The following is a 15537-nucleotide window of genomic DNA, read 5'->3' on the forward strand; positions in this document are numbered from 1 at the left end:
TGCTTTGGGCTCTCAGCACATAGCGCTTATCAGCAGCATCCCGAATAACGGGAAGCGAGCTTCCGATAATCTTCTCCGCTGTCCTCACCGCTCTCCGTAGGGACTTTCTATCTGAGGCCACCAAACCAAACAGGGAGGCAGTTTGATAAAATGCTCTCAATCGTGCCTCTCTAAAAAGTGGCCAGGACAGAAGGGAGAAAGATGAAAGTTTGGATGTGCAGCCAATGCGTTCGAAATGGCTTTGCAGTGCCACTTAGTGCTGTTGAGTCAGGAGCTTGGAGTTTGGTCTCTTGACTCTCCTAAAGGGGGCATTGACAGCGTCCTAAAGATGCTATTGTTAAGCAGCAACAGAGCACTCCTGCTGCTTAGCAGAACAGCGGTGAAATTGCTCAACCAGCATGAGATGACCAGCCCAGAATTACGCGGCCCAAATCCAGAGGGTTGCTGAGCTGATTTATATCACACCACCATCCATGGTGAGGTGAGGTTTTCCTCACCTTCTAAACCTCCCTGCCCTGGTTCCACTGACATCTCCACCTGATTACCTGTGTTTGGTTTAGGATGCTGAAGGATCCACCTGTTTGCACCTGGCAGCGAAGAAGGGCCACTACAACGTGGTGCAATACCTCCTGTCTAATGAACAGACGGACGTCAACTGCCAAGTGAGCGACTTTGCTTCTGACTGGGACCAGCGTTTGTCTGGCCATCCGTCCCTCTTTTGGTAGAACGCTAAGACTTGACTTTTGAATAGAGCTGGAGACCTTCCAGCTCGGCCCCCAGCTCAAGCAGGAGACCCCCTACCATTGGAGACAAGTGGTTGTCCAATCTCTTCTTCAAGACGTCCAGTGTTGGAGCATTTACAACTTCTGGAGTCAAGTTGTTCCACCGATGAATTGTCCTCCTTAGTTCCAGGCTGCTTCTCTCCTTGATTAGTTTCCACCCGTTGCTTCTTGTCCTCCGTTCAGGGGTTTTGGAGAATAGCTTGACCCCTTCCTCTTCTTTGGGGCAGTAGCACTTAGACTATATACCGCTTCACGGTGCTTCCCAGCCCCCTCTAAGTGGTCTACAGGGTCAGCCTCTTTTCCCCCAACAATCTGGGTCCTCGTTTGACTCACCTTGGAAGGACGAGAGGCTGAGTCAACCTGGAGCCTGGTGAGAGTCGAACCGCCAAACTGCAGGCAGCTGGCAGTCAGCAGAAGGAGCCTGCAGTATCGTACTCTGACCACTGCGCCACCGTGGGTTGTAGATATTCAAAGATTGCAATCACGGCACCCCCGTCCTCTTCGTTAGACTAGCCGTACCCAAATCCTGCAGCCGTTCTTAGCACTTCTGGATACCCATACAGCTGATGTTCCACAGGGTTCTGGTGGCCGGGACTCCAACCCCCATATTCCTTTCCTGATTGCCCGGCTTTCAGGAGGTCTTCTGGGATGAAGAGCCTGCCTTCCCTCTCCCTGTTCTGCGATCCGTTCTAGCCAGAATTAACAGAGCCCACGCATCCTTCTCGTTCCCTCATGCTCACGGTTGCCTTGCCACCAAGCCATTTCGAGTTGTTCTCTGAGTCACCGAAAGGACATCTCTCCTCCCTCTCCCCTCCCCCCCCCTTTCTTCTGTCTGTTTGGCCTTCTCTAGGCCTCTCCGCCAGAATCGATGACAAACACCCTGGTGTGGTTGCAGGAGAGGAACGGGCTGGCCGGCCATGTTCGATCCTCAACTTCCCAGCCCCCCCGTGTGGGGCCTCCTGAGCCCTTTTGCAGCGTGGGATGGGCTGAAAATGGGCTGCCTGTGTGCAGAGTGGTTGCCATGGATGGCACAACACACACCTCAGCAGGCAGCTAGAGATGGAGAAGCAAGCAGTGCGCCAGCTAAGAAACTGCAAGCTAGCAGAAAACGGCAGCCCAATCGAGCAATCACCAAGTCCGTTCCCACCAACATCTGACAGGGCACAGAAAATGAGAGCACACCCTCCTACTCCATTATTAGCACTGATGATGTTGCCTAGTTTGGGTCATGAAACGCCTGCAAGGAAACATCCTAGCTCCGAGACCCCACAGTCCTTTTCCTCCTCCTCCTCCTCTTCCTTCTTCTTTCCACAAATCCCACTCTCTTTTGCATTGATGATGTTACCTAGTTTGGTAACGAAATGCCTGCATGAAAGCAGCCCAGCTCAGAGACCATCAACCACCCCACACCTATTGATCAGAAAGATAATGAGAGAGGGATCCCTTTTACTTTGGTCTTCTTTGATTGGCACCTGAATGTCCTTCTCGACAAAGAGCTGATGGGCTTTTTAGTTTTCCAAAAAAGAATGTCAGGACCCATCTAGTCTCTTGCAATCCCCACCCCCACCCCACCCCGGTGCCATAATATTCTCTTTCCGGGTAGGCGGTGCCGTGTCAGGCTTTGGCATCCGCTCAAGTGTTACTCCTTTCTTCCCAGGATGACGGAGGCTGGACGCCGATGATATGGGCGACGGAGTACAAGCACGTAGAGCTGGTGAAGCTTCTCTTGGCCAAAGGCTCTGACATCAACATCCGAGATAACGTAAGTTGGGTGGGGCGGATGCACCTCTCATTTGAGGGACCGGCGGGCTTAGATGCAGAGAACCTGGATTTCATCAGAATCTCTGGAGGCTCCCAGTCGTCCAAATCATGGTTGTCCCAAATTTGCTTTTCCCACCCCCCCAAAAGGCAAGTAAACTTGGTTTGTTTTTCATTGAAGACATTTCCCTTCTCGTCCAAGAGGCTTCTTCAGTTTTGACTGAATGGTGGAGAATGGGAGGATCTATATCTTGTGCAGTCGTCGGGTCGTTAGCGCTCTCTCTGAGAGTCGTTGAGGCCACCTGGAGGTTTATCTCTGCCCTGAGAGTCACGCGAATAGTAACTGGGTGTGGCTGAAAGGACTGTGTGGTAAACAACAGATCAATGGTGTCTGTTGAGAGAGAGGGGGGGGGGGCTGTTCCATTTTAACGTAGACGGCCTCCTTGACCCCTCTCTCAAGCCAGCTGCCTTCTCTCTCCAGAATGTGGGTTTTGCTGTATCTGTGGCAGGGCTACTAGATTGTGTGACAGCTTTGCTCCTTATGCCATCCATCTTGTAAAGGATTCTCGGGATTCTATTTATTTATTTTTTTGGTCCTGTATATGTATAGACCAGAACTAGACCGTGATATTTCTCTGTGTGATAACATGGGGGTATAGGCATAAGGTGGTCTTGGGAGAGCTGAATGCAGCGAAATTTCATTTTAATACCTGCTGCTTAGGGTACCTTTAAAGTGACCACAAAGCTATATTTAACTCCTCCTCTACTCCTTATTCCATCCCTTATTCTATCCTGTCCCGTTCCCTATTTCCATTCCCCATTCCATTCTTCAAAATAGCGGTCTTGGTGGTTGAAATGCAGATGGGCGGCGCTTGGGCTTCTCCTGATACCTCTGGTTCCTCCTGCGCTGTTGGAGGGATCCAAGGGACGGAGAAAGGAAAGTTCTCTCGGTGTTCTCCAGGGTTACAATTTCACTCACGGAAGGGGAATCAAGAGAGGCTCTTGCCCTGTCCTACCCAAGAACATTTTTTCCCCCCGACCGGCCCTTCTTCTCAAGGCGTGAGAGAGAGAGAGGCTGAACTTCGGGCAAAGCCAGAAGCGAGACTCCTTCCGCTCAGGAATAAATCCTTTCTCCGCCCAGGCGATCAGCTCTTGCGACTTGCAGGGCTCGAGAGAAAGAGGAGAAGCAGGAGGGCGTGTTTTTAACGGGGGCCCACAGGCAGCTTCCGGCCTGGAACCCACCCCGGCCCGTGTTCTTCTCCCCCTCCCGATCTGTTTAGGCTGCCCCCAGGGATGTGTCATCTGGAGATCTCCAAGGGCTTCCCTAACGCTGAAGTCTTTCCCTCCGCCATCTGTGGCATTTCCCCCATGGATGCACCCTGAGCCTGCTGTGCCTCGCAAACAAATGAATCATCTGTCCTGGGGGGGGGGGGGAAGATCAGGTCCTCCCCCTCCTCTCGGGGAGTGTGGAGGTGGCTGTTGCCGGGATCTCCCTCTCTTGAGAGGCAGAAAGCCTTGCCTTCCAAAGACGGGAGCCCACGGATTGTGGAGGAGGGAGGGAGGAGGAGGAGGCCTTAAAAATAGGGGGTGCCGCCCCCACCCCCGCACAAGTGTCAGGCAGTCTGGATGGCCTCTTCCACCTCCCCCAATCTCTCTCTTCCAGGAGCAGAATATCTGTTTACACTGGGCTGCTTTCTCTGGCTGCGTCGACATCGCCGAGATTCTCCTGGCTGCTAAATGCGACTTGCATGCGGTGAACATTCACGGAGATTCTCCGTTGCACATTGCAGCCCGGGAAAATCGCTACGAGTGTGTAGTGTAAGTACAAATCCCGGGGCGTAGCTTCTTCCCTTCCCTTCCCCTCCTCGTTGGTTTATTTCCAAATTAAATTATATCGTCCATCTCAGCTCTGGGCGGTTTAATGAAACGGTGGAAATGCACAGAGCCCAAACTTTACAAGTAAAGATCAAACATGCAAAGGTCGTGAGGTTATTAACAAGGCGGCGGGAGGGTCCTCAGGCCATGTCAAGCGTGGAAAATCAGGAGCCAAAGTGGTTCAAATTGGCACAGGTTTCTGGGGCGCTATAAAAATCTGAACGACTAACAGTCAAAGCAAATTGGCGGCAGATAAGACGGAGCTCAAGGCGGGCTGGACTTAGGTCTCTTGTGCGCGCAAAGGGACTCGAGACTGATGAGGACCATTCATAGTTCAGGTTACGGTAGAGAGAATACAGGCAAAGGTTTCCCTGTCCAGTCATATCCGATTCTGGGGCTCGTCTCTGTTTCTGAGCATTGTCCGAAGACATCTCCTGTGGTCCTGTGTCCGCCATGGCTATACGCCAAAGGCACCCAGAACGTTGTTACCTTCCCAACAAAGTGGTACCTATTAATCTACTTGCACTTTCAAACTGCTAGGTGGGCAGGAGCTGAGGTAAGGAACGAGAACTCACCCCTTACACAGCGTTCGGGTCTCAAACCTGGGTCGTCAGCTTTCCAGCGGACAAGCTCAGCGTCCTGCGCACCCCGTCAGCATACAATAAACCTACCTATCCATTTGAACCACCTGGACTCCGGATTTCCCATGCCTGACCCCAGCCAGATACGTCCGAGCTCCGCCCCTTCCTTTCCCGGTGACTTTCTCCTTTCCTTGCAGACTCTTCCTCTCGCGCGGCTCCGACGTGGCCCTGAAAAACAAGGAAGGCGAGACCCCGCTGCAGTGTTCAAGCCTCAACTCTCAAGTCTGGGTCACTTTACAGATGAACAAGACCCTGAAAGAATCAGCTCCAGAGAAACCCGCCCAGGTGGAGAAGATACTAAGCAGGTGTGACCACCTGCCTTAAGCAAGAGAAAGTTGCACTGCCTGCTTGTCTCCCCATTCTCTCTCCCCCCACCCCCCCATAATTTTGGAGAGGAGACCCCCATCTTCTTAGGAGAGATGGAGGATGGGGCCGTTAGGCTTCCCACTCCGATCAGGGCAGGGGAGCCTCTCCCACGGAAGGGAGATTTGGAAAGGCCAGGAGCATCCCTGGCCAAGGGGGGCCAAGTCCTTCCAAGCAGTTTGGGGTGAGGAGCTGCCCAAGGGACCTGGCTGCATGGATGGGCAGGTCTGAGACTCTGGACTGAGCGGCCTGGAGGCTCCTTGGCCCTTTTCCTGACTTTAGAAGGCAGAAAGCCGGCCCAGAACGGAGCCTCTGGGTTGGAGGTGCCTGTCCATGGCCTGGGCGGCTTCTCGCTCTTAAAGCCGTTCCTTCTCTTCTCCCTGCGGTGGCAGAGACATTGCCCGGGGTTACGAGCGGATCCCGATTCCCTGCATCAATTCGGTGGACGGCGAGCCCTGCCCGGTCAACTACAAGTACATTTCCCAGAACTGCGTGACTTCGCCCATGAACGTGGACAGGAACATCACCCATTTGCAGGTGGCAGGCTGGGGACAGGAACTGGGGTCCTTCCTTTCCCTCCCTCCCTCCCTCCCTCCTTCCTTCTGCTCCTCCTCTTCCTCTCACTCTCCTCCTCCCCTCCCTTCTGTCTTCTGCATCTCCTCCTCCCTCCTTCTTTGCTTCTCCTCCTTCTTCTCTTCTGCATCTCCCCCCGGGTCACAGTTTCCCCTTGGTTCAGCTCTGCTCCTGTGCCTGAATTGCAGAGCTCACAGCAGCCTCCTCCTCCTCCTCCTCCTCCTCCTCCTCCCCCCCCAGTAACTCTGCTCCTTGTTCCTTCGCTTTCAGTACTGCGTGTGCATAGACGACTGTTCCTCCAGCAAGTGCATGTGTGGACAGCTGAGTATGCGCTGCTGGTATGACCGGGTAAGGCCCTCTTCTCCTCCCGGGAGGTTGCGGGGCCGCACGATGCCTCTCCCCCTTCCAGCTGGGCTGCCCCGCAGCTCCTCCTCCTCTCCGGGGGAGGGGGGCAGAAAGCGGAGTGCAGGGAACCGGGGCTAAGCTAGGGCCGACTTCCATTTGTTGTCCTGGCGACCGAAGAATCTTGGAGAAGATCTCGAGGAAAAAATCCAGGCAATTAAGCAGCGAGAAAGCCGGCCGAGGGGAGGAACCGATCCGCTGGGCTGGGGGAAAACATCCACGTTAACTTTGATATTTTTTATTTTTATTTTTTTGTAAAATATTTGGGCCCTGCAGCCTTGATTGGGTGGATTGTTTGGGTAGAGTTTGTGCCCCTCGTTTCTTTTCTTTAAAAAAAAAGTGTTTATAGCAATTTTATTAATTTACGCTATAACATACGAACAAAATACAAGAGCAAAAAGGAGGAGGAAATGGGGGGAAGGGAAAAGGGGGGGGGGAGAAAGAAAAGGCACTGACTTCCAACTCCCTCCCTTCGGTGTAGTAGAACAGGCTCAGGGCATCCAACCACAACCTTTAAGTCACACATAGTAGTTTATACTAACCATTGCAGCAACACCGTGTCTATCTAATCGGTAAACCCCAAAATCAAAGCATCGTTTCCCCCCCACCTCAAGCACAAAGTCCAGAAGTGGTTTCCAGGGTTTCTGTTGGGCTTTTTCCCCATGACCAAAGCAGCCAATTTGGCCGTCTCTGCCCCTCATTCCTCAAGCACCTGCAGAAGCACAAATCGATTGGCCTCCTTCGGCCAGTTACGGATGTCGGTCCTGTAATTTGATGACACCGTTGCCCAAATGATGTCAATAACCTGCAGCTGCATCGTTTGGCCTGCTTGGGGGGGGGGGCCAGGGGCCTTGCTCTTACAGGTAGTCCTCGACTTACGGCCGCAGTTGAGCCCCCAAAACATCCGTTCCTAAGCGAGACATTTATTAAGGGAAAATTTTGCTTCATTTTACATCCTTCCTTTCCACGGTTGTTAAGTTAATCACACGGTCGTTAAGGGAATTGGGCTTCACCCATTGACTTTGCTAGTGAGAAGTTTACAAAGTCTGCATGAGGCCCCAGGACATCGGCAGTCGTCCTAAAGAGGGGCCAAACACCTGAATTTTGATCACGTAACCAGGGGGGTGGTGCCACGGCCGTCAGGCTGAGAAATGGCCCCCTGGTCATTATTAAGTCCCTCTTTTCAGTGCCACTGTGACTTCGAACTATCCCTCAGTCAACTGTCATAAGTCAAGGACTGCCTGTGCTTGGGGATGGACAATGTCCAGTTCAGGTGCCCCCCTGAGATGCTCGGCTACAGCCTCCCTTTTCCCTCCGGGCGCAGGAAGGACGGCTGCTGCCAGAATTCAACACGGCTGAACCTCCGCTAATCTTCGAGTGTAACCACGCCTGTTCCTGTTGGAGAAACTGCCGGAATCGGGTGGTGCAAAACGGACTCCGGTGAGATGTTCAGATCATCCATTCGCGGGCAGGGGTGGGTGGTGTTCAGCTGCTTCGGACCGGTTCTGGAGAGCCGGTAGCAGAAAATCTTGAGTAGTTCAGAGACCCCGCCAACCCCAACTCTTCCCCACCTCCCATCGAGTCCCAGCTGATTGGCTGGGTCACCTTGGGTTGCCCTGCACAGGAGAAGGGAGCTGGAAAGCAGGTCAGTGGGGTGGGGAGGGAAGGGGGACTTTGCAGTAGATCCTTCCGCTGCCACGCCCGCCAAGCCAGGCCCACTGAACCGGTAGTAAAAAAACGTTTGAACCCCACCACTGGCTAGGGGTGACATGATCGCAGTGTTCCACGACCTGCAGGAGGGGAAGAAAAAGAAAAAAAAAGAGAGAAATGCACAAGAGATTCCTACAGGAGGTGAAGACGGGGACTCCCACAAGGAAGGAGGGCCGTGTGTGTGTGTGTGTGTGTGTGTGTGTGTGTCAGCTCATCCCCCAAAGCCCCTTCAGAAGGCAGGACAAGAAGCAACGGGCGGAAACTGATCACGGGGAGAAGCAGCCTGGAGCTAAGGAGGAACTTCCTGACAGAACAGTTAGTGGAACAACCAAGTTGTGGATGCTCCAACTCTGGAGGTCTTGAAGAAGAGAAAGATGTAGGGTCTCCTGCTTGAGCATAGGGTTAGACTAGAAGACCTCCAAGGTCCCTTCCAGTCTATTCCACTCCACTCCATTCCACAATCCAGTCCTTCTAATATTATGATAAGACGTTCCATAGGATCGGGGCCGCAGCTGAGAAGGCTTTTCTCCAAGACCCAGTTAGCCAGTTGCTTGGGGTGGGGTGGGGTCTCCTGCTTGAGCAGGGGGTTGGACTAGAAGACCTCCAAGGTCCCTTCCATCCTTGTGTCCCTTCTATGTTCTTTGAAACTTGTAAAACATGCCCCCTGGGAGAGCCACGGACCTGACTCTTCTATAAATTAACCCCGTTTCACCTTTGGTTGGAAACCTCACCTGTCGAAATCCAACCCACGGGCGGAGGGGCTGGTGGAGCTTGACGGGGCCGCTTCTCTGCTCTTTTCCAGGACAAGGTTGCAACTTTTCCGGACGAGGAAGATGGGCTGGGGTGTGAGGACGATGCAAGACATTCCGCTGGGGACCTTTGTGTGCGAGTGAGTGCCTCGGGGGCGAGAGAGCAAGGGCCTGAGGTTGGAGGGGCAATTCCTCCCTCCGTCCAGACCCTCCTAGGACAACCAGCTGTCTTAGGCCAAATGTGACACACCCTTGGCTCCCCAAAAGCACGAACCCGGCTTCTCGTACCGACAAAACCCCTTTTATTTAGGTTACAGTGAATTCCTCTCCAGCAAAGTCTGTCAAGCGATTTCACAATTGTAGACCTTTCACAACTATACGCCACTCTGTAGCAGCAATTACTTGGCAAGAAGTCAGGAACAGATCTTCACCCTCGCGTCTTGAACTAATTGTCTCCTGCAAACCCCACTCCCCTTTCGCTCCCCTTTATTCCCCCTGGGAGGGGCCATCCACCGTCCACCCGAGCCTTTACTCCCGAATTGACCCTTGTTCCTTAGCTGTTCCCTTCTCCTGGCAGTTCTGTGCATGCGCACACTGGGAACAGGCTCCAGCTGTTCTTCTGCCTCACTGATCTCCAAAGGCAGCCGATAACTGTCGGAGGGCCCTGGCCCCATCTCTGCCTCCGCCGCAGAGCCCTCATGAGAGCCTTCCCCAGACTCCAGGACTGGCCCGTGTTCCTCCCCAACCTCTTCACTGTCCGAGTCTGGTGCCAGCTCCGCTGACCGCTGGCTGGCCACAGAGGCCAGAGGGTGGATTTCTCCCTCCGTCCGGACTCTCCTAGGAGAATCAGCTGTCTTAGGCCATGTGCAACACACGGGCTCTTCCTCAACTCCTCCTGATTGGTCCCTCAGTGGCTCCTTTCCCAACACGTCGGTGTCTCAAGCCAAGCAGTGGATAGATTGATGCCTTTTGGCTCTCGTCCCTGGGCTTCACCCAGATAGATCGGGGTTGGCTGCCCGGACAGTTTTCGGCCGGATTTCAAAGCCTTTTTGTGTGTGTAAACGGTGCAGGTCTCTGGAAAGAATTGTCCAACCCTGGCTTGGCAATACGACGGGGGGCTAATTTCGATGGTTTGATTGATGGGTGTCCTGATTTAAAAAGCCTTGGCTGAATGCACGAGACAGATACCTCAACACAGGTAGACCTACCTCAGCATACGGCCACAGCTGACCCAACTGAAAAAGCTTCTTGGATGAGGAGCGAAGCGTCTTCAAAGAAAAACAGTTGGGACAAGGACCCTTAATCTTCCTAAGTTATTTTCCCCAATACAAGAATGCTCCCGTAGCCTGCAATTATTATTTTTTTCTCTGGAAATCCACTCCTATTCCCACACCATTTGAGGGGGGCTCATCCCAAGATGCCTAGTTAAAAGTTCATGGAGATTCTCAGTCGTCCTCCAGGTCCTGGTTGTCCCAAAGGTGCTTTTCCAAGAGGCAACTGGACTGTCTGGGTTTTCTTTGAAGGCGTTTCGCTTCTCGTCCAAGACGCTTCTTCAGCTCTGACCGGATGGTGGGGAAGGGAAGGATTTATGCTCCTTGCAGACAGCTGGTCCTTTTAGCGTGGCGTTGAGCCCACTTGGAAGTCCAGTTGCCTCGGGCGAGGAAGACGACCTGGACGATTGAGAATCTCCGCCACAGATCACGTGGGTTTGGTCACCCAGCTACCATGTGGAAAAAGCTCGTCTCTCCAGACGCGTCGTCCACTCCCTGGATCCTCCCCAGCTCTTTCTGAGAATTTGGGGAGTTGAAATCCGCAAGCGTTGCCAAAACTGGGAGACGCTGCGTTCCTCTGCAAAAAAAAAAAAAAAAACCACGTATTGGATTCTGCACGTTATACCGACTTTTCGGGGTGGGGCGGGGTGTTGTGTTCCTGCAGATACGTCGGAGAGCTGATTTCGGACTCGGAGGCCAACGTTCGTGAGGAAGATTGCTATCTTTTCGACCTTGGCAACAAGGTAAGCGGGGGTGGGGTGGGGGGTGTTTCTGTTTTCTTAATTGCGAAGGATTTCAAGGGCGAGTGGAAGTGCTAAAACGAATTCCCGGCCACCCTCCCCTCCTTCCCTCCTCTTCCACCCCACTGAGCAGAACACGGTCTTGGAACCGGCGTGTGAAGCTCTTTTCACCTTTTGAGCCGCAGAGCCCTGTGGAAGAGGGGCCGGCAAGCTCCAAGGGCCTCGGGTGATGGGGGGGTTGGGAGGAGGGCACCCAAGCAGGCCAAGCTTTCCCAGGCTGCTTGAGTGGGAACCAGGAAGCAGACCAGACCAAGGGAAGAAGCGAAGCACCTTCTGGGCGCAGGGCTGGATTGTCCGATGACTCTGACCACCTGCAAGCCTGGCCTGGGGCCCTCCTGGCTTTGGAAGATAAAGTGGACTCCATTCGATAGGTCTATGCCGGTTCCCGTTGGGCTTTTAATCGAAGGAAAATCTCTCGGGGATCTCTCTCAGTCGAAGAGAAGATTTGCAGCTCAAAAGAGTTGGAAGGAGGGGTCCTTGGTGCTCTCAGAGCTGGATTGCTTTCTTGCAGACGTTTCATGATCCCAACTAGGTAGCATCAGCAGTGCTAGAAGGGAGTTGGGGGTTTGCTGTCTCTGGAAGGGAATGAGATTCTTGCAATATTCTTCTAGCACTGATGAGGTTACCTAGTTGGGTTATGAAACGTCTCCAGGAAAACAACCGAACCCAGAGACGCACCGAGGACCCCACCGTTCAATCCTGAGCTGCAGATATTCTCTTAGCCAGCCAGATGTTTAGCCTGGATTTGGCATTTCAGTCCACCTGTCGAGTCCTTCCGAAGAACCTGGCTAGACAGGTGGTGTTTCTTGATGGCTTTTCAGGTATCGTCCCAGGATGTCCAAGTGAAGCTATCTTTTGCAATTATTGTTCATTATTTTATAAAATGTATAGACTGCTTTAGCCCCAACACGTGGAAGCAGCGTGCATGGTGTAGAATAGGATGGCTACTTCCTTTCAGGAGATTATCCCTCCTGGAGAATGGGGTCAATTATTCTCACTCCAGGATAACCTGGAGAATTATCGTGATGGAGAAAAATTGGAGGAGAGAGCGTGTTTTACGCTGCCCCGAGGAAACTCGGGGCATAAAATAAAAATAAGTTAATGGGAACCAGGGGAATTTTAGGCTGGCCGGGAAAAAGAATCCAGTTCTACTGAGAAGATAAAAACAGAGTTTCACATTTTCAGACTGTTTACCTGCATCAAAGCAGAGGAGAGAGAAAGGGGGAGAGAAACTCTGGGACAATCCGCAGGTTCTAAATACGACACTGCCTGCTGTTCCGTGGTAGAAACACTAAACTGCCGTTTGATCATCGTTGCTTTGATTGCGTCGTCGCAAACTCATTCAGACAAATTGCTACCAAGTGGAGGAGGAGGAGGAAGTGAATAACTGCAGCAATCAGAAAGGGGAGGTTTGACCTGGTGGGAGTCCCAGCCGTTTCTCCCCCTCCTCTCCTCTTCCCCCCTCCCCCTCCTTTTTCTCCTTTCTTCCTCCTCCTCCACTTCTGCTTCCTCTTCCTCCTCCATCTCTGTATCCTCCTGCGTCTCCTCCTCCTCCTCCCCTGCCTTCCTCCCCTCTTCCTTTGCCATTAGCTTGGGTGGTTTCTGCTCAGAGAGATTCCATATCAAACTTCTGGTTGGCTTTGAGTCCTTCCTTCCTTCCTTCCTTCCTTCCTTCCTTCCTTCCTTCCTTCCTTCCTTCCTTCCTTCCTTCCTTCCTTCCTGTCACTTATTATCCTACTCTTCTATCTCCTGGTGCATCAGGAGCCAGATTGATCACCCTTAAATCCGGCCACGGTGCCAGGCGTTTCAAAGCCTCCTCCTCCTCCTCCCCCCTCCCCTCCCCCGGGTAACACTCCTCCCGTTTTCTCTTCTCCAGGACCAGGACGTCTACTGCATCGACGCTCGCTTCTACGGCAACGTCAGCCGCTTCATCAACCACTTCTGCGAGCCCAACCTCATCGCCGTGCGAGTCTTCATGTCCCACCAGGACCTGCGCTTCCCCAGAATCGCCTTCTTCAGCAGCAGACCCATCGAGGCGGGGGAGGAAATCGGGTACGGGCGCTCTGCCCCAGGTCAATGGAGGCGGGAAGAAGAGGGAAACGCTTGTGCAGCCCCTCTTCCCGATTTCCCTCTTGGGAATGGCGGCATCTGGAGGCCCCCGCGGGGTCCGGAGGGATCTGCCTCTATCCCGGCACGCCCGTTCTCCCACCGCTTCGCAAAGGAGGAGCTTGCATTGCTAGTCCTCAGCTTACGTCCTCCCAGGGAGGAGGAGCCTTTCCATCGCTGAGCAAGCCCATTGTTAAGTGAGTCGCCCCCAGTTTCAGTACCGGTCGTCCTTGGCGTACAATAGTTCGCTTAGCGACCAAAGTCACAATGGTACTGAAAAAAATGACTTAGGGCCATTTTTCACACGGCCGTTCCAGCTTCCTGCGACTTACATTCATGACGGTCGCAGTGTCCCGTGTGTGTGTGTGTGTGTGTGTGTGTGTGTGTGTGTTTAAGACGCCATCCCCTTTTTGCCACCTTCCAACAAGCCAAGTCGACGGGGCAGCCAGATTGCGCTTCGCCTCCCGGGCGGCTTCCCTGAAGGACTCCAGGGGCTCCTCTAACCGTTTGGGAAGAAAAGGTGCGACGGAGAAGAGCAGCGCCCCCTAGAGCACCTTCCCCTTCTCCTTCAGAGAAAAACAATGCAGAGAAGAAGCGGGGAAAATAAGGATGTGAAGAAAAGGCAGGAAAAGCAATTCCTCCCCTAAACAAAACACACGCAAACCCTCTTTGGCCAGTTGTCACTCACTCCCCATTCCTTTTTCCGCAGGTTTGACTATGGCGAGCGATTCTGGAACATTAAAGCCAAATACTTCAGCTGTCTCTGCGACTCAGCAAAATGCAGGCACTCGAGCGTTGTCCTGGCTCAGCGGCAGGCTAGCATGGCGGCTGCCGCTGCCGCTGCTACCACTGATGCCGCCTCCTCACAGGAGACCCCCGAGAACAGACTCCCGGACACCAGTTCGGCCGCCTTGGCGTCCCCCCCGCTTTGGGGAGCCTTCCCTGAAGAGCCTGAGCCCCTCACCCGCCCCCCAAGCCAGGCCGTGACATTGGAGACGATGCTTTGCGTTGGTTTCGTTCTGCCCTTTTCCCGGCGAGCCCCCATCCGCCGTAACTGGTTCCCCTTCTGGGGGTGCAGACAGTGGTGGCGCGGCGCCCAGCTCCCCTCCTTGCCTCCCTCTCCCCTTCCCTTCCCTTCCCTCTCCCAACGTGGCAGGAGGAAGGCACCTTCGCCATGGCACACACCGGGGTGGCAGAAGGAAGATTCTCATTCTCTCTCTTTCTTTCTTTCTCTCTCTCTCTCTCTCTCTCTCTTTCTCTCTCTCTCTCTCTTCCCCTCTTTCAATGTGATAAGTGTTCTCCAAGCCCCATTCCTTCCTCGTTGGAAACAAGTGACGTTGAAATGGCTCGCAAACCTGTCGGTGAGCAGGCGACAAACTGCGGAGAGTCTCGGAGAGATCCACCGGCTTTGGCACGCATCCGGGAAAGTTTGGGGGGTTTTATTTTTGCTTGCTGTTCACTCCTCCCTCCCACCCCCTCACTTGCTGGCTGTCGGGCCTTTGGGGCAGGGATCCCACCAGAGGCCGAGTCCCATCAGTTCTCGGTTCCTCGCTCGCTCCTCCCATCCACGTTCTCCCAGGTCAAGGGAGTGAGATGGTCTGGAATTTCTCCGTTAAAACCCCAGTCCTCGGGTAGAGCTCCTCCTTACTCTATCCCCGCAGCATTGTTGTTATTGTTGTTATTATTATTTTTATTATTTTTAATGTTTAATATTATTTTATTTTTTCCTTCCTCGCCTCCTCCCTCTCGTGTACAGAAATCCTGTTTCCAATGACACTTAACTCCAAAATCAGAAGAGGAAACTTTGGGGCAGGAGTCTCGGGAGAGGGGGGGTCTTCAGGGGGAAAATAAACGGATATTCTTGGAGTCCGTGAGGGGCGGGCGGGGGGGGCGTTTCTTAAGTCGAGGCTGGAGGATTTTGCAAGTACCAGGAGGTTTTTGTGCCATTCCTGTTCTCCTTGAGTCCAGCTCTGCTCCCTCCTCTTGCAAAGCGACCCGTTTCTTGAGGCTGAAGTTTGGATCGGACCGAGTTTGTTTTGTAATTGATTGGGGTGGGTGGGAGGGGGACAGCGGGGGGACCAGGGTGTTGGGGTGTTGAACGGACAAGTCCCCTTCTTTCTCCCCCCACCAGCCGCCGCCTTTTCCTCCTCCTCTTTTTCACCCACCTAACCCTGAGCAACTTCACGGTGCTGAATTTTCTCTTTGCAATTTTTACTCACTACGTGAATATAAATTTCAGTTGTATAATAAAAAGGACAAAAAAAAAAACACACAAAAAGAGAAAAAACAAAAAAAAAAGAACAAAGCAATTTTAGTATGAAATGCAGCGACAGGGGAAAAAATAAGGAAAAAAACCCCAACCCAATCTACCAGGATTCCCCCTTTTTAAGAAAATCAAAAAAAAAAAAAAAAATCCCCGAATAGGTCGTACGGTAGTGAGCATAAATGGGTCGTCACCTTTTGCGTGATCACCGAGCAGGTCATTTAATTATTATTTTTCTTTTTCT

At 53.0% G+C, this 15537-nt stretch overlaps 1 protein-coding gene across 14 annotated transcripts in view; it reads left to right on the plus strand.

Moving 5' to 3' along the window:
* EHMT1 (euchromatic histone lysine methyltransferase 1) overlaps positions 1-15335 on the plus strand; it is a 69065-nt gene extending 53730 nt beyond the window's left edge. For all 14 annotated transcript variants that reach the window (XM_026712498.2, XM_026712504.2, XM_026712505.2 and 11 more), the window contains 11 exons: positions 561-662; positions 2440-2544; positions 4204-4358; positions 5194-5361; positions 5812-5956; positions 6263-6340; positions 7719-7834; positions 8907-8993; positions 10789-10867; positions 12801-12976; positions 13740-15335. In XM_026712498.2, the coding sequence (XP_026568283.2) occupies positions 561-662; positions 2440-2544; positions 4204-4358; positions 5194-5361; positions 5812-5956; positions 6263-6340; positions 7719-7834; positions 8907-8993; positions 10789-10867; positions 12801-12976; positions 13740-14622 (2094 nt within the window). In that variant the 3' untranslated portion in view covers positions 14623-15335. The remainder of the gene's footprint in view (positions 1-560; positions 663-2439; positions 2545-4203; positions 4359-5193; positions 5362-5811; positions 5957-6262; positions 6341-7718; positions 7835-8906; positions 8994-10788; positions 10868-12800; positions 12977-13739) is intronic.
* The last annotated feature ends 202 nt before the right edge of the window (positions 15336-15537 follow it).

Source organism: Pseudonaja textilis, chromosome 17 (genome assembly GCF_049901715.1).
Source record: "Pseudonaja textilis isolate UNSWEBS1 chromosome 17, rPseTex1.2, whole genome shotgun sequence".
Taxonomy (NCBI): domain Eukaryota; kingdom Metazoa; phylum Chordata; class Lepidosauria; order Squamata; family Elapidae; genus Pseudonaja; species Pseudonaja textilis.